Below are 18,852 nucleotides of genomic sequence, written 5' to 3'. Positions count from 1 at the left end.
CTGGTGCCTCCATAAAGAAGGTGTGCACACAACAAGCAGACACAGCAGGCACAAACATTGAAGGGGGTGGGGAATAAATACATAAATAATCTTTTTAAAAATTTGAGTGGAACGGGAGCGGCAGCTGTTTTGCTGCTCCCCAAGTGGGAAAAGCATGGCCCTGAGTCCTCCTTGGCACCCCACCCCTTGGTGACTGCCGTGTTAAAAGGCCCAGGGAGCCTGTTGGGTGGCAGTGGCAGGTGACTCATCTAAAGAGCGTCCGGGCCAAGGTAGTGTTCCTTGACTGCGTTGCAGGCCCCCAGAGGGAAGCCCTGCCCATGGACACCGAAGTGTACGAAAGCCCCTACGCAGACCCCGAGGAGATCCGGCCCAAAGAGGTCTACCTGGACCGGAAACTGCTCACCCTGGAAGACAACGAACTCGGCTCTGGTAACTTCGGTACAGTGAAAAAGGGTTACTACCAAATGAAAAAGTAAGTCGCTTTTTGCACCATCACATTATTCTCATTATCATATGAGCTTACCTTTCTAGAAAGGGCAGGTATACATGGGTAATGCTTGTTTAATCCTAAGGGCAAAATTCATCCTGGCGTGGGTAAATCCTTTTTTATTAGCATGATATTTTTTGTTCATTTCTGGTACAATTATAATGAAAACACTATTGTGCATATTAACTAACTTTTATTAGTTTAGAAGTAGTGCATGTGCTTTACAGAAAATTAGGCATTAGAAATAAGCAAACATGTAAGAAAATAAAAACACCTTGTTTCTATTCTTTACCACACATACACACATGTGTATTTGATTGAAATGAAATCCGATCATGACAGTAATGCAGTACTTTCACTTCTCATTGATTTTATAATTGCCTCACTTTTCTTACTCAGAAAAATCTTGATTCCAAATATCATTAGTATAATTATTTGCTTCACCCTTTTATGGAAAGGAAACAATTTTAAATAACAGTACATATTATACAATTAAAATTGCTAAATTTATAAAACCTCTGGTCTTTAGAATGCATCTTAGGGAAGATAGTCAGTAAAAATAATGGTTTCTAAAGCCATTTGAAATTAGTCCTTTCTTTGGATGGTTATGTTACTAATATGATAGTAAAGTTCAGTTGTTTCATGTTATTTTAAATTTAAGGGATTTTAATTATTTTTTCACAAATAAGTAATTTACAAGATTCAGAGGTCAAAAATATAAAGTATGCACAGAGATTCTTGCTTTTAGTCCTGCCCAGTCAATCCATCAACCCACATGTACATACATACAACCCATATATACATACATATACATACATATACATATTAATACTACTTTGATGGTGATGCATATTTTAAAATATACATGTAAATCATCCTTTGTGAAATCAATATAAATTTTCCTTATTAAGCCATTAATTTTCACAACTAATTTATGATAGTTAGGATTCTTCCTCAGTTGACTAAGTGAATAACATAGAGACTTGACTATACATAGTTTCAACTGAGGGATTTTGTGGAAAGAGGTCCTGTAGGTCAGTTTGGAACAGCGCAGTGTCTTCACAGTGTTGGGTCTTCCCATCAGTAAACAGGGCCCATCCCTCCACTTACTTAGGTGTTTTAAGTTCTCTTAGTTTCCTCAGCAGTAGTGTTTGGTTTTCTGGGCAATAGTCTTGCCCAGCTTTAGTCAGATGCATACTTAGGTATTTAGTACTGTTGATGGTCATACATACATATGGTATCATTTTAAATTTCAATTTCTAATTCCTTATTTTGCTAATAATAGAAACATAACTGATTTTGTATATTGCCCTGAAACACAGCTACTTTGCTAAATTCATTTATCATTTCTCGTATTTTATCTATTCTTTTGGGCCCATCCATGTCATCTCTCAATGATGATGATTTTAGTTCTTCCTTTCCAATCCTTACACCTTTTATATTTGTTCTGTACCTTTTATACTAGAATCAAAGTAGCAGGAGCTTCATTCCTGATCTTCAGGGGGCGATTTGGTATTTCATCATAATCTATGATGATGGCCATAGGCTCCTTATCAGATCAAGGAAGTCCTTTTCTATTCCTAGTTTTCTGAAAGATTTGTTTTTAATCATGACTATATGTAGAATTTTATAGACTCTTTTTTTCCGTCTATAGACCTTCTGATTTTTCTCTTACATTGTGTTTGTGTGGGTAAATTTCACTGACTGATTTTCATGTGTTAAACCTACCTTGCATTCCTGGCATAAATCCATATTAATTCACGATATATTTCCAAAAAAATCACTGAATTTCATTTGCTAATATTTCTCTTAGAACTTTCACGTCTATGTTCTTGAGGGATGTTGGTCTGTTTTTTGGTTTTGTTTATGTTTTTTCCTTGTGATTCCTTTGTCAGGTTTTGGCCTCAGGGTAGTTCTGGTTCACCATAGAATGAACTGGGAACTTTCCCTCCTTGCTACTTGTTGAAAGAGTTTGTGGGTGTGTGTTATATCTTCCTTGAACATTTGGAAGAATGAAGAGGTTTCTGTTTGTTAACTTTGACCCTTCTCATACCATACCCCAAATCAGTTCCAGATGCCTAGTAGACCAGATGTGGAAGGCACAGCGATAAGGCATCTAAAGATAGTGTAGGAGAAGAGCTCCATGGTCTTCGGGTGCAAAGGGAGGCTCCAGGAGAGTCAGCGATGTTCTGTGTTTTGATCCGTATAGTAGTCACGAGGCTGTGTTCAATTCAGAAGCCTTCTTTTAGTGATACACTGAAATTGTGTATGCTTTTCTGCATGCATATTCTACCTATTCTGTTATTCCCTTTTTTAATCCAATTTATTGCATAGTTCTTTTTTTATTCTCCAGTTTTGGATTTCAAGAAAAGAGGTATATTTCCCATATCTGCAGAGGGATACTAGCCTTTCAAATCACATGTAGTTAAGTTCCATTCAGTTATTTAAACCCTGCCAATCAGAATATTCTTAAGAATTCAAACCTGACTTAGGCAATGTTTGATTAGAAAATGAAAAATCATTTCATAGTTGCAAGTTTGTTGAGGCTTGCTAACAATGAACAGAAATTAAGTGAAAAAAAATGGTTTTCAAATTATGCACTTTAACAATGTCTTTGTAAGTCTGCATCCAGAAATTCATTTTTAATGTATATTAAAGGGATTTTAATCTTCATGTACATATTACATAACTGAGATGGAAAATTGCAAGATGGTGCAGGAATCCATGCGTGTCATGGTTTTTAAGGCTTGTCTGACATTTATGTAGTCTACAGTTTAGACCTTGTGCTTGCTGAGGGCATCCTTCACAACGCCCCCACACCCACTTTTTCTAAATAATGCAGCGTTTCTTTTTCTATGAAATGACAGAACCCAGTTGGAAACCTGGTGACGTATTACACGGCTTCCTAAGACACAGTTCCTTTCTGTTAACAGATATTTCCGCAGCACCGTCTCGGCATTGCAGATGTGCTTCCCGGAAGATCATTAGCTAGGGCCGAGCCACTCTGAACACCTTCTCATGTGTTAGCATTTCTCTTGCAGAGTCACGAAAACAGTGGCTGTGAAAATACTGAAAAACGAGGCCAACGACCCTGCTCTTAAAGACGAGCTGCTGGCAGAAGCGAACGTCATGCAGCAGCTGGATAACCCCTACATCGTCCGCATGATCGGCATCTGCGAAGCCGAGTCCTGGATGCTGGTCATGGAGATGGCAGAGCTGGGGCCGCTCAATAAGTATCTACAGCAGAACAGGTGCTTTCACCCCACCTGCCCCAAGGCGCGGAGGCTAACCCTGGGAGGGAAGGGTCTTCTCCCACCCTTTCCCAGGGGTGGTCTCTAGTTAGCGTCCTCGAAGAGGCCTGCGGAGAAACCCAGTCTTTGGATCAAATGCACTTTTACTGCTCACAAGAGACTTGTACCCAACAATTTGGTCTTCATTCTCCTCCTTTACTCATTTTGTATTGGCCCAGGATAGACTCAGTCTCAGAATACCTTGACCACAAATTTTCCCTTACAGAAACAGAACACATTATTTAGAAAAAAAAAACCAAGTGCTTCCAATAAATATTTCAAAAGAGATAAGTATGTTTTACAAAGCTGGCTAGCAACCATACCTCTAAGTTGCCATGAGTGATTACTTCTGAAAAGAGCAGTTTACTTTTTTTTTTCCATTTTTAAAATTATATATATATATATTTTAAAGATACATAGACCACACAACATCTTACATTAAAAAATATAAGAGGTTCCCATATATCCCATTCCCCATTCCCCTACTCACCCCACGTTGACAACCTCTTTCATCATTGTGGCACACGCATTGCGTATGATGAGTACATGTTGGAGCCCTGCGGCACAGCATGGATTATAGTGTATGTTGTGGTTTGCACTCTCCCCCAGTCCATTCAGATATAGGCAGGGATGTAGAAGGCTTTCAATCGATTCCAACCATCCATGGAGTAAAGAGTAGCATTGTGTTGAGCCTTGAGAACTCGGGCAGCATAAAACATAATAAGAACCACTAACTGAGCTCCTCTCATGTGCCACATTTTGTCTGTACCTTCCTTGGATTTTATCTTTGTAGTCTCCGCAGAAGGGAGATGCTCCTCTCTCCACTCTACAGATAAGAAACCCAGACTCAGGGTTGGTTTTGTTACTTGTCTGGTATCGGGTCACGGGTCGGAACGGAAGCCTGGCCTCTAAGCCCAGGCTGTCCACACCATCGTGCTGCTCTTGATGCATTTCTAAGCATTCTGTGAAAGTCTTCCCTGCTGAACACCAGAGGGGAATCGGGTTCAGGCTTGAACAAGGTCTTTCCAGACGGGCTCAGTCTGCCGGGCTGCTGTGGTCACTGCCACACAATGGGCTGGCTTCCCAGGAATTTCTTGTCTCCCGGTTTCTGTGGCTGGAAGTCCGGGAGCCAGGTGTCAGCAGCCCACGCTCCCTCCCAGGGCCGTAGGGGCTCCGCTGCCGGCTGGCACCGTCCTCGGGCCTCCTTGGCGCGTGTCACTGCCTCTCGCCGCACGGTGGTGTCCTGGGCCTCCTCCTGATAGCTTTCTCTCTCCTTGTGTCTTCTCCTTCCTTTTCTGCTGACTTTTGGCTTCTTCCTGTGGCCTTCTGTGCTTGACTGCGCCCGAATTTCTTCTGTTTATAAAGGACTCCACTGAAACGGTGAAGGCCCACCCTGATTGGGTTTGGCCACACCCAGACATGGTCTGAGAAGAGGCTGTGCACCAATGCATCTTCACCTTCACTGATGATACATTTCAAAGGTCCTGTTTGCAAATGGGTCCATACCCCCAGGAACGTGGCTTAAGATTAAGACGGTGTTCTTCGCTGGGGTGTAAAGTTCAACCTACCATGGTCACCGTCGTGACCCTCGCTCTTTCAGAAGACTAGGGATGAGTTGATTCCTCTTCTCTCTGAGTGGGGAACTTGCTTGTTTGAAGACGGCCTACTGTCCACTGTCGCTAATGACACATCTGTTACCTGCAGGCATGTCAAGGATAAGAACATAATAGAGCTGGTTCATCAGGTTTCTATGGGAATGAAATATTTGGAGGAGTGCAATTTTGTGCACAGAGATCTGGCTGCAAGAAACGTCCTGCTGGTTACTCAACATTATGCCAAAATCAGTGATTTTGGACTTTCAAAAGCGCTTCGTGCTGATGAAAACTACTACAAGGTAAGAACACCTTAGCTGATACTAAGGGTAGAAGGGAGCAAAAATGTGAAATATAAATGTTTGTTTTCTTCATTTTGTTACAGTTGGGTTCAAGAAGCAATATCTCCATTTAAAATTAACTATGTAAAACCTTTTCTTATTAGGCTTTGGTGCTATTGTTTAAAAAGTGTAAATACCCTACTATATCACACCTTGAAAAATACTTAGACTGGTATCTTCCAAATATGTTCCTTGGAACCGTGGGGAATCAGGGTATTAATTGATGATTGGTTAATAAAGAAGAAGAATAGAATACCTTCATTAAATCACTTTGGAAAACATGGATTGAGCAGGTTTCCTTCCTGGACTTTCTCATGGTCAGGTGCATTTTGAGCCTCAGCAGACAGTTTTTGCCTGCTGCTTTTCTCAAATCCTTAGCTTGTATTCCACAGCGTATCATTTGACTTATTCCAAAATAACCTTTTAATGGACACATGTCTGTACACGTCAAAGAAGGAAAAAGAAGGCAAGTGTTGTCGACTGAATCAGTCATCTACCTCCAATACAAGTTTGGGGGTGCACAGTGTGCCCACTGAAAGTGTGGAGAGTCCTCTATTGACTTAATGTGCATCAAGGCCAATTAAAATACTTTAAAAACTGCAGTTCCGGGAAACAAGGATTAGGATAGTTAAGTGAATGGTGCTAAGGTAGAAATACGCCCAGGCAGAAATGACCAAGAATTTCTGTCCAGTCTTCCAGGACAAAATCCTGTCTAAAGACCCCTTTACCCTTCTCTGAACTCTGAAACGAAGAGCTAACAACTAAAAGGAGGGGAAAAAAGAAAAGGGAGTTCTGTCTTCTCATGTACTCAACCACGGCGAAGAAGCAGCCTCTGGCGACCACTGGAAAGTGTGACGGAGTTGGGAGCCAGGCGAGGGATGGGGGTGCCCAGAGCAGACCGAGCGCTGCAGGTCCCTGGGAATGTCCTGAGTGCTCAGAAATAGAGCAACGCACCCTGACACGTGGCTGGCCAGCGGCAGGACAGGGCGGGGCTGTGGCCCCTGACCTCGGCACCCTGCAGTGCTGGGTGAGGGTGCCGCTGGGAAAGCCCCTCCACTCAGCCTTTCCTTGAGAGGCGGGCGGTGGCCGTGGCAGGTGGAGCGCCCACAGTGGCTCTGCGGGAGCTAAGGACGGCCGGAGGCCTTGGTGGTGCGCGGCTGAGCGGGCACACGTCCTCCCGGCGAGCGGGCAGACTGCGCGGCAGGGCCCGGAGCCCGAAGCCCCCGCTCCTGCATAAAGGAGCTGCCCTCCCGGAAGGCCGCCCCTTCAAAGACGAGCTGTCATTAGAAAGCCGTCCGCCTGGGCGCTGTTGTGTAGAGATTACAGGGAAAACGGAGCGAGGAAAACAGTAATGGAAGATGAAGATTACACGGGCACACCCGAGAAGGAGGCTTTAAAGCCGGAGAAACTTTTGAACACACAGTTCTTCACGATGATTAGAGTAGGGAAAGAAAATGTGGCCTCTCTTCAGCAACAGTCAGAGAGGAGGTGGAGCTGGAGTTCTGGTTGCCTGTTGCTGCGTAACAAACCAGCCTGCAGTGTGGTGGCCTCAAACCGCAGCAAGCATTCATTTGCTCAGGATGTGCACGTTGGCAGGCTTGGACGGGAGGGCTCATCTTTGGCCCGTGCCGTGTCTTCAGGAAGCTAAGGCAGCTGGAATGTGTGACTCCACTCTGCTCACTGGCACAGCTAGCAGGTGGTGGCCTGGGTCCGCCTCTGGGCTGCTGAGCCCGCCAGCAAGACGCCTCTCCTTGCACCCTGGGCATCCCCGCCGCGTGGCGCGGGCTCCTGGGAGCAAGTTATCCAAGAGGCAAGCAGCGGAGGCCGCCAGCTTCATCAGGCCTCGGCCCGGAGATGGGCCTCGCCCCACTTCTCCCTTATTCTGTGGGTCAGCCCCGACCAAGCCCACCCAGATCAAAGACGAGGTTTGAGAGGAGCGGTGACAAAAGAATTTGGGAGCCAATTTTAAAACTGTGCAGATCTTAAACAATAGACAGTTAAAAGGTACATCAGCAAATCGCTGAAAATAAATGCAAAAAGGAAACCACGGCAGAAATAAAAGCAGCAAAAAGAGACCAATGCTACTGAAAAGATGGGAGATGGAGGCAAAGAGAGATGGAAAAGAATAAGGAGGGAAACAAGATGAAAGTGAAATGACAGCTGTGGAGGCAAATGGGAATTGTGCACTGCAGTGTACCTTTGTGCGACGGCAGAAAAGTGAACACAAGTGCCCTTTGATCCACCAGCTCCTGACAAATGTACCAACACGTACAGGCAAGTGTGCCCAGTCAGAAATGCTCATTGTAGCTTGACTTTTAATAGCAAAAATCTGGAGACCACTTGAAGGCCTCACAGTAGGAGACTGGTTAAATTAGCCATAATAAATTCATACAAAGAATACAAACTATTTAAAACGGCTTTAATTTCATGTGCTGGTACAGAACTTTGCCCAAGACACATGATCAAGTGAAAAAATAAAAAGCAAAATACGAAAAGCTTAAATCCCCAGTTTTGTTACCCAAAAAGTATGTATCACCAAATTACGCTTTTAAGTAGATTTTTATGTCTCCAGTTTTGTTACCAAAAAAGTACATATTACCAATTTATCTTATAAATAGAATTTTTGTGTGTCCCCAGTTTTGTGACTCTCCCAAAAAGTGTGTATTACTGATTTATGCTTACAAATAGATTTTTCTGGAAGGATACAAAAAAAAACATAAAGAGTGACTGCTTCTGTGGAAGAGAACTGGGAGTTAGAGGTTAACTCTTAATTGTTAATTTTTTATAAGGTTTAACTTTTTATGAGTTCAGACTTCAGAATAAACTTGAAATAACATACATGTGTTAGAGATGTATCATCCGTTTGTGCAATTTAGAGGAAACTTCGGATTTTCCAGGCCCCCTGCTGACCTGTGGAGTGTGACACCCCTCCCCCCTGCCACAGTAAACTTTATAAGATTTAAAGGGTAACGTCAACAGGAAGTGGCAAGGCTTCTTGGAACTGTGTGCCGTGAAATTCCCAAATCCCGAAGGAACAGGGTTTTGTGAGGCACAGTTTTGATCTCTTGACTGCCACTTGCATTTTAAATTAGAAGGTTATAAAATGTAAGAATTAAAACAACAGCATGATACTAGCAAATAGTCCTATGTCAAAATATTTGGGATTCGTTTAAAACTGGAGCCAAATGTGCGTAATAGTTTGAATTGCCTATGAGCTTTCCAGTATTTCTTGGAACATGATTGTGAAGTAACGTTCTGGCTTAGTGTGTTCAGGAAGAACATGACTAGTTTCAAATCTAGACTCTCCCATCGCCATCTCCTAGCCACGTGAAGGCTTGAAGAGCCAAACCAACAGGTGAGAGAAAAAGACTAAAAGGTGTCAGTGGTTTGGGCTGAATCTTAAAAATGAGCGCACATGTATTTTTAAGACTCAGACCAAATAGACACACACGTGTGCACACACACGGCATCTTCTGGGTGAATTTATTTTGAATGGGGCGTCTTCCTCGGCTGTCCTTGCAGGCCCAGACCCACGGGAAATGGCCGGTGAAATGGTATGCTCCAGAATGCATCAACTACTACAAGTTCTCCAGCAAGAGTGACGTCTGGAGCTTCGGGGTGTTGATGTGGGAGGCATTCTCCTACGGGCAGAAGCCATACCGCGTGAGCATCTACTCTTCCTTTCGTAATGCTGTGGCTCTTGGTGTGGAGACGCACCCCGATTATCTTCACCAGCACCCTTTCAGACATTGGCACGGGGCGGTCGATATGGCCTCCTTTTATTCTAGAGTGTAAAAGAAATATTTGATGCTGAACTAACATTATGTTTCTGCCCCCCCATGGTCATTACACATAAAAATATGCATAAAATATACACCCAAATCATTCATTAGAATTGAAATAGAAATAATGATATCATACAGCATCAAATCTGCAGCTCTGATACATTTTTTTAGATCTTTAAATCTAGGTATAATATACATACAGACCATAGGGTACAGCGTGATGGAGTTTCAAAAATGAAACAGCCCCAGAATTGGACCCCATGGCCCATGCAGATACAACCCTTCCTCCAAGGGCACCCCTGTCTGACTTCTAGCATCGCAGATTAGTTTCTCCTGTTTTTGCGCTTCCTGTAATTGTGGACTCTTATGTGGGCTTTATTGGGGGGGAGGGGCGAGCAAGGGTTTGTTTTGCTTTGTTCTGCTTAACATCATGTTTGAAGAGCTCAGGTACATTCCGCATGTTTCAGGGAATGAAAGGAAGTGAAGTTTCCGCTATGCTCGAGAAAGGAGAAAGGATGGGCGCTCCTCCAGGGTGTCCGAGAGAGATGTACGAGCTGATGCAGCTCTGCTGGACGTATGAGTGAGTACAAGGCCCTGCCCTCGGATTTAGCCGCACGCCCTGCGGTCATGTGCAATGGCTGGGCACTAAAAAGAACCATTAAGTCTGTATTTTCATTAATCAAGGATATATTCCCTTCTGTTTTAGTGTCATAGGCTGCTGAAAACAAATAGCATTCAATGGGTCAGCAATGAGAATGTGTTAGCTCGGTTTTGAGGCTGAGAAAATGTCCAAATCACAGCATCATCCAGGCGATGCTTTCCTCCCGACCGGCTGCCGGCGAGCCGTGACTCCTCTGCCACGTGGCGAGGCACATGGCGGTGTCTGCTGGGCTCCGCCCTCTCTTCTGGGTTTTGTTGCTTTCGGCTTCTTGCCTCTGTGGCTTTTCTCTCTCTCTGCATTCATTCTGTTTAAAAAGGACTCCAGTACTAGGATTATGACCCCTCCTGAATGAGGTGGGCCACCCATTAACTGAAATAGCCTCATCAAAAGGTCCTACTTACAATGGGTCCACACCCACAGGAGTGGATTGGATTTAAGAACATATTTTTTTCTGGGGCACATACAACTTCAAACCATTTTACCTTCTAAACAAACAATAGGGGAAAACACCTACTCTGCTTCTTTAAGATACCTTGCTTCCTGGACCAGGCACTGGTATTCTTCAGACTCTAAAGAACAAGTTTATATAATTACTCTAATTCAGGGTATCAAAAATTAAATGTGGGGACCAGCGGGGGTGAGGGGGAGCTGAAGAACAAAAAAGAATTGTTTGCAGGGAATGATAAGAGTCAAGTGGTTGAGCTCCTGCTTCCCACATGGGAGGTCCCAGGTTCAGTCTTCAGTGCCTCCTAAAAGGAAAAAAAGAAACAACAAGCAAACAAATGAGAAAACCAACTCAGGGAAGCCAATGTGGCTCAGTAGCTGAGCGTCAGCTTCCCACCTACAAGGTCCTGGTTTTGATTCCCAGCTCTAGTGCCTCAAAAAAAAAATAAAAAAAAGAAAGAAATAGATAGATAGACAGACAGACAGACAGATAGATAGATAGATAGATAGATGTTTATATAACATAAATAAATAAATTTTTAAAAGTTGTTTGCAAGAGTCTGGGGCCACATGCCATTTTGTCAGTAGAGATGAACAAGTACTCAATGGGAACATGATCCTATCCTGTTTCCCTGATGACCTTTAAGAGTTGGCCAGCTCGTTGGTGGACTGTCTAAGGTGGCTCTCTTGAGAAGCTGCTCAGACCTGAAAGCAGAGCCCTCGTTGCCACCCTGACTGCTGTCACCTGCCTTGCGCAGTGGAACTTGGAGCTGGCCATGCTTTAGCGTACCCGTGAACACTGTGCGTCAGCCGGTGTCTAGGGCAGCTCAGGGGGAAGGACGTGCATGGCCCTGGACCTGAGAATCCGAGAAGCATCATAGGTAACTCCGGCCTCGCTCTGTGCACCTTCGCCCCTGGGGCTGCTCTAAGAGCCCTCGCAGCTCAGAAGTGCCGGGGATCTGTGATCTGGGAGAGCTCATCCATGTGCCATGAATTCAGTGCCTTGCGGGCTCAGGGTTGATCTCCTGTCCAGGCAGCTGGCTCTGCGGGAGCGCCTGGGGGAGGAGGTCCCCCCAAGAGCTCTCCGGTGCCTTTGGAGCATTGCCACCACCACAGCTCGGGGCGGGGGAGGGCAGTGAAGAACTTCAATTTACCGGAGGCACCCAAGGAGCCCAGGCCCAGAAGGGAAGGGCAAAGCCTGGGGCAGGTAGTTCCCCGCCCCCTTTCAGGCAAGGGGCCCGGCAGGGGCCTTCTCAGCACCAAATCGGTAGCACTAAAGGAATAGCACAGTGTCAGCAAGAGAGGAAGGCCATGTAGAGATTGCAGGGCTCGAAGCCCGTTCCCTGACGTCTTGACGTAATTCTCCCCATGTCCAGAATGGAGAGGTTAGCGCATTTGACAGTAGGTACTTGTGATGTGGAAATTGAAGATGTAGGCTAGGAAATGTTGGGTGGGAGAGGGACCCGTATGGAGACAGAAGAGAAATTACTCCCGGAGAGGATACTGTGGATGATGGCATTAGGGTGCCCCACCAGTGTGGGGGGTCCTGTCCCCCTCCTGCTCATTTCATGGTGCCCCCCAAAATGTGTCAAGCCCAGGGCAAGGGGCCTGAGACCCGCAGGAAGCACCTGCTCCCTGAGACTTTCCGAGCCCCTGGAGATGTGCTATAGGCCTTCTGTGTCCCTCAGAGCGCCGGAGGGCCTCTGGGAGTGCTGGGGCCAGTGCAACCTTCTCCTGGCCTTGAACGGGCAGCGCCAGCCCTGCTGTGCCTTGAGCCCCCAGCCGGCGTGGACAACTTTACGCCCCGGTGGGGGCTGATGTCACAGCAAGGCCTGGGCGCCACCAAGGTCGCCTGACCTTCCCTCCTGACCTTCAAGGCTTCTGCCCAGGAATGACACCAAGGACGGACGCCTGGGGACTTGGGCCAGAGAGCCCCTTGGGGAGCCGGGCTCACTGGGCGCAGGTGGGCGTCCTCGTGGCCCCTGCAAGAAACCGTCCTTTGGGCGGCAGCTTCCTCTGCAAGGTTTTGCTTCCCAGGGGTCCAGGGACCTGGGGACACTTCCAGTCGTTCTGAAACTAATGAAAACCCTGGAGTTAATGGAATCCTCAGGCGGACGGTTACATTAGTGTTTCTGCCTTTACTTTTCATACTGAGCATGCTTATTTCTGTAGGTCGCACCTCGGGGGGGCTGGTTAACGGGGTCTGTCGGGAGAGTCTGGGTGAACTTGGGTGGGTGCAGTGAGGCCGCTAAGGGCTGCCAGGCCCTCGGGGGGCCTCGCCAGCTTCTGCTGTTACTGCCCGCAGCAACCGCCGAGGGGCACAACACAAAGGGCAAAAATGTCCCTGAGGTTACAACAAACCAGGGCCATCTTCTTTGCCTAGTAGAAACCCATTTCAGACCTCTCGGGAGGTGTATTATGCTGGGGTATCCAGTTTACTTTTTCTGTTTCCTGATCATTGTCAGACACTGGGTTCAAAAGGAAGAAAGAAAATTATTTCAAAATATATAGTCCCTGCTGGAGATTTATTACACTTTGCATGAGCTTGCCAGGCAGGTGGTCGGTTTCTCATCTGTTCCCATCTGGGTCTATCCAAGCATTCTAGGTCCACCCAAATAACTAAGAACCAGCTCCAAGGTGTACGTGTCAGCAGATCAGAAAGAGTGGCAGCCTCTGTCCAAAATCATAAGTGACCAGTGCTATCAACATTGACTTTTCCCCCAACAAAGCTATATTCCTGAGGGTGAAAGTTTTGCTAGTAGTAACCAGAAATGGGGCACGGGGGAGACCTTGTCTAAACATAAATAGATAATGTACAGTTGAAGGAAAAATATATATTCTCGGGGCATGGCCAACCAATCTGCCCCAAAGCGCCAGGAGATGGCTGTCCACCTAGCTGCTCGCCTGTGGGCTCCGGATGGCGCCTGCCCCCTCCTCACACATCAATCCTGTCCTGGACGGACTGCAAGGGCCTGGCGAGCTTCCTGAGGGAGCCCGAGGGAGGCAGACGCCCTCCTCACCTCTCTCACTTCACAGAGGGGAAAACGAGCTGCTCAGAATGTTACCCCTAAGAGCCGCAGGAGAAGGCAGCTTTCAAACCAGGTCCTGAGACAAAGAGGAGCCATAAGGGAAGCTCAAGCTATGGATTCCAGGGTAGAGTCATGTTCCTGATGTGTATTACTCAGCCAAAGGGGTACAAGATACTAGATATTGGTTGACTTTATAAAGGGTATTTATCTGGGGTAGGAGCTTACAGATACCAGGCCATAAAGCATAAGTTACTTCCCTCACCAAAGTCTATTTCCACACGTTGGAGCAAGACGGCTGCTGACGTCTGTGAGGGTTCAGGCCTCCTGGGTTCCTCTGGGCTCAGCTCCTCTGTTTCCTCCACAAGGTCAGCTGTAGACTATGAGGCTCTCTAGGCTTTGCCTCTCTCCACAGGGTCAATTGTAGATTATCAGGCGAATGGCTCTGTCTCTCTCCCTAGGGTTTCTGCTGCATCTAAGGAGCCGTCTCTATTCCTCTGTGTTCTTCTCCTGGCTCAGATCCTCTCTTCCCAGGGCTGGCTTCTCTTTCTGCTGCGTGCTGACTTCCCAGGGCTCCAGCTTAAGACTTCAGCAGCAAACTCCAACATCAAAACTCCAACATCAGAAACCCTCAACTCTGCCTTTGCCATGCCTTTTATCTGTGAGTCCCCACCCCTTGGTGGGTGGGTACTCAGTGCCCTAATGATGTGGGCCAATCGGAGCCCTAATCATAACTCAGTCATGCCCAGGTACAGACCAGATCACAAACATAATCCAGTATCTATTTTTAGAGTTCATAACCATCTCAAACTGCTACATGGTGATAAAAGGCGCACATGGGAAAAGCCCTTGCACACTGGGAGAAGTAGCCAGAGCTCTGCATCCTCAAAATCAGTCCCTGATGGACAGGTCCTGCAGGGCTGGACTGGGGGCTGCTGTCCTGTGGAGAGGAGCCCAGGGTGCCTGGGAATCTCTGGGCATAGAGTGCCATCTAGATGGCGTTCCAGATCTTTTTTCTATTTTTAAAGATTTATTTTATTTATTTCTCTCCCCCCGCCATTGTCTGCTCTCTGTGTCCATTAGCTGTGTGTTCTGTATGCGCTTGCATTATCCAGCGGCACTGGGAAACTGCATCTCTTTTTTGTTGTGTCATCTTGCTGCATCAGCTCTCCATGTGTGCAGTGCCACTCCTGGGCAGGCCACGCTTTTTTTCACATGGGGCGGCTCTCCTTGCAGGGCCCACTCCTTGTGCTTGCGGCACCCCTACACAGGGACACCCCTGCATGACAGAGCACTCCTTGCACATGTCAGCACTGTGCATGGGCCAGCTCACTACATGGGTCAGGAGGCCCTGGGGATCGAACCTTGGACCCTCCATATGGTAGATGGATGCTCTATCAGTTGAGCCACGTCCACTTCCCCCAGATCTTCTTTAAACACGTGGAAGCCCCAGGCATGGCATGAGACCCTTGCCCGCCTTGCCCCACGTCCTTCCCGCCTTCTCAGGGCCCTGGGCCCTTCCCTTGGGCTACACTTACTACCTGAGCATCTAATGTGCGCTCAGCTTCCCTCCTGGGAGCTTGCGAGGGCTGTAAGCCAAAGCCAGCTTGAACCCGCACCATGCCCTGTAAGAGCTCACACAGTTGGGGTGCACGAAGAACGGGTGGTAAATCCTAGGCTAGGAAATGGGTGCATTCTAGAGGACACCCCAACGTGATGGGCCCAGTGAAAATTCAGAGTGGGCACGGCGGCCGGGAGAAGGTTGCAAACATGCATGGCGCTTTCAAAGGCCTTCTGTGCTGAGGGAGTTTCTCAGCAGAAGGAAATGAAAGGGTCGCCTGGGGCACAGAAGCTTCCAGAATGTGGTAGATTCAATGACGAGAGTGGAAACGATCCCTGTGTATTCACCAAGCTTTTCAAGGCTGTTTTTTTTTAATTTTTCACCAAGGCTATGCACACACATGCACATGAACAATACACACACATACATGTATACACATGCTTACAGTCATATAGCCACACCTGTGCACATATATGTATGCAGTCGTTAACACATACACACATGCAAGACATACATATATACAGGCCTAAAAACATATATACATATTTACATATATATGCACGCAATACACATACACTCACTTATACAGTCATATAAACATATACACATGTACACACATTTACATATAAGACAGATATACAGCCTACATATAAACATTTACATATGTATGCACACAGCACACATACATTCATTTACACACAGACACGCATCTTCACATATTTACACACAGTCAAAAATACACATAAACGTGATGTGCACATATACACATACATAAACACACACTCACACACTTAGGACATATATATACTTACATATACAGATGTTTACAGATATCTATATATATTTGCATGCAGCACTCATTTACATGTACATATATACATAAACACACCTGCACATTTACACAGTCATACATACACATATGCACATATACTTGTTTACGCATGCATTCACACACATAAGACATGCACACCTACAGACATGCACATATTTACATATAGATGTGCACAACACGCATGCTCATTTACACACACACATTCATGTAGTTTCGAGTGCCCGTCCGTGGCGCTCCGGCTGGCCGCCTTCGCCTCCTGAGTGCCGTGCCAAGGAGCAGCTGACAGCTCCCTCGTGGAGGTGACAGGGGGGCGTGTTGGGAGACCAGCATTAAGCAAGTGGACCCCCAGAGGAGCGAGGACGTAGGGTGGGCGCGTGCTCTAGAGCGACCAGGGGAGACCTGGAGGTGGCTGGAGAAACGGTGGGGCCAGGGGGTGACCCCCACGGGTGGGCCTGCTCGGGGGTGGAAGTGGGGGGAGGGCGGGGCGCAGGGCCCAGGGTGGGGGTGCAGAGCCGGGGCAGGGACTTCCCAGCACGCTGCCCTCCAGTGATGCGTCTGTCCCCCTTCCAGGGTGGAGAGCAGGCCGGGGTTCGTGGCCGTGGAGCTGCGCCTGAGGAATTACTACTACGACGTGGTCAACTAGGGGCCCCGGGCCGCCCGCCGCTGCCTTGGGTCAGCGGAGCAGTAACAGGAAAGCGCGTTAGAAGCAATTGTTGGAGAGTCTGCACCCCTGTGCCCGTGGGGAGCAGCGCCGGCCCCGGTCGAGTCGTCCCTCGCCAGCCGCTGGATCAGAGGAGCCGGCTGCGCCCGTTTGTTTTTCTTGTACGTGCAGTTTTTGTGACAGGTCTTCCTTCAGATCTGCTGCGGAGTCCCTTTTAAGTCTCTCCAGCTCCCGGGGCCCTGTGCTTGCACTTGAACGCAGAGCAGCCCCGGGGACATTGCCAAGGGGTTCTCGCCGCGGACCTCAGAGTTTTCAAAATGCCCAGCTCTGCCGTCAGCACGCGACGCGTGGGATGGACCAAAGGAAGGGGAAAGAAGAGAGGAAGTCGACTGCGTCCTCCCCGTGGCTTGGCCGGCCCCGGCATGGATCCCTGGGCTCTGAAAAGCTTTCTCGAGGATAAAAATGCTTTGAGGTTTTGTTTTCATTTTACCCGAGCTTGACCAGAGAAGCTCCTAAACATGTAGGGGAGAAATCAAAATAAAAAGTCCAGATCCTGATTTTGCCCAGTGTGGTGGGACAGGCTCCATAAAAAAGGAGAACTGCTGGAGGGACTTGGCTTGGCTTCCTTTCCCCGTAATCCTGCCTCCCACAGACCATCTCCAAACCTGCGCTTGTGTGGTAACGTAAATAAAGTTCAGTGTTGGCGGCCGTGCAGGTGAGGCGGGGCTCTCTGGTTGTCTGTGCCTTGGAAGCAAGCCGAGTGCTTCCAGGCTGTTGTCTAAGGAAGCTCCGTCCCAGGCTTCCTCTCCTCCCGAGAGACAGGGCCGGCAGAAGTCCCCAAGTCCCCGTCTTTTTTTTTTTTTTTTTTGTTAGAAAACTTAGAAGAATTTCCAAAGAAGGCCCTGTTGAGTATCTTAAGTGGGGCTTTGAGTTGAAGACAGACCTGAGAATGCTTTTCCAGTCCCCTTGTCTTAGCATTACCTAAGACTTAATATTTGGTCTTATACAAAATTGGGAGCCCCCTGTGACCAGTTTAGCTTGTGGCTCTTGAAAACTAAAGGTTCTTTAGCCATCATCCTTATGTCCAAGGAGACATACCAACTCGGGGCTGTCTTGTCTTCAGCTGCAGCCCAAACACTGAAAAGCGTGTGCCCAGCCTAAGGGATGGAGAGAGGCAGCCATCGGCACCTCGGCTTGGCCAAATGAACACACGAGTCCCTGGTAAAACGTGCCTCGAAAATTTTTAAAAGCCGTTCGCACTTTTTTGAACTTGCCCTACCTGGTGGGTTTAATGGTTTAGTTAAAGAGGGGGATTCCTGTGTGCTGGAAGCAGGGAGCAGGTGTCCAAAGCAGTGGACCTGCACCTCGATAGTCCCCGACGTGGAGACGGCGGATGTCAAATCTGCGTGGGGCCAGGCCGTTTAGAGCTTTCGAGTCCAGGAAGGTGGGTTTTGCTTGCTCAGTTCTCATCAAGGTGACGGTCATATGGGGAAGAGGTCATCTCACCTAAGACATGTCCAGAGTGTGCAAGGTCACACGCTGAGAGGGGCAAGGTCACAGGTGGGCCGTGAATGTACAGAGCTCTTTCTACCTTGTGTTGAGTATGATTTTCCTACGAAGAGTCCGGGCATGAGAAACCTCTAGAAGGTGAGTGAGCAAGCGGGAGGGAGATGACCCCTTCCCTCCAGAAGGCCAACCCGGGGAGGGGGCCGGTGGTCACGGGGCTCCCCTGGGCTTCTCGCTTTCGGGAGTGGAGGAGAGCGGGCTCCGGTGCCAGGACACCCACTGCGCCGAGTGCGCACTGCGCTGCGCCCTTGCTAGGAGCCGCGCTCTCTTCCCTGGGGCGGCGGAGCAGGCAGGGGGACGGCGCCTGGCCTGAAGGGGGCTTTGCGGAGTGGAGGGGCTGCTTGGAGGCTGGGGAAGGTCCCCGTGTCCCGTGGGGTCCAGCCAGGCGGCCCAGCGCGGCCTCCACTGCGGGCGTGCCGCCTGCGGGGCACCAGGCGCACCACGCGGGGCTCTGCCGACCGCCGCTGTCCCTGCCCGGCGGTGCTCGGCCCCGGGGCACGCAGCGCTTTGGGAACAAGTGCAAGCCCTTCCGGGGCTCGCTGGTCCCAGGCTGGGCCTTCCAGCCCGGCCCTCCCCGCACTTGCTGGCACTGAGCCACCCTTTCCT

The 18,852-nt window shown here is 48.0% G+C and overlaps 1 protein-coding gene across 7 annotated transcripts in view; it reads left to right on the top strand.

The window, feature by feature from the left end:
- Positions 1–17,399, top strand: part of SYK (spleen associated tyrosine kinase) — a 120,948-nt gene extending 103,549 nt beyond the window's left edge. For all 7 annotated transcript variants that reach the window (XM_058301432.2, XM_071216577.1, XM_058301433.2 and 4 more), the window contains 6 exons: positions 295–472; positions 3,529–3,738; positions 5,482–5,671; positions 9,233–9,373; positions 9,963–10,075; positions 16,590–17,399. In XM_058301432.2, coding sequence (XP_058157415.1) covers positions 295–472; positions 3,529–3,738; positions 5,482–5,671; positions 9,233–9,373; positions 9,963–10,075; positions 16,590–16,662 — 905 coding nt within the window. In that variant the 3' untranslated portion in view covers positions 16,663–17,399. The remainder of the gene's footprint in view (positions 1–294; positions 473–3,528; positions 3,739–5,481; positions 5,672–9,232; positions 9,374–9,962; positions 10,076–16,589) is intronic.
- The last annotated feature ends 1,453 nt before the right edge of the window (positions 17,400–18,852 follow it).

Source organism: Dasypus novemcinctus, chromosome 8, assembly GCF_030445035.2.
Source record: "Dasypus novemcinctus isolate mDasNov1 chromosome 8, mDasNov1.1.hap2, whole genome shotgun sequence".
NCBI lineage: Eukaryota > Metazoa > Chordata > Mammalia > Cingulata > Dasypodidae > Dasypus > Dasypus novemcinctus.
Note: the sequence above shows the minus strand (reverse complement) of the source record. Positions and strands in the feature narration are given on the sequence as shown.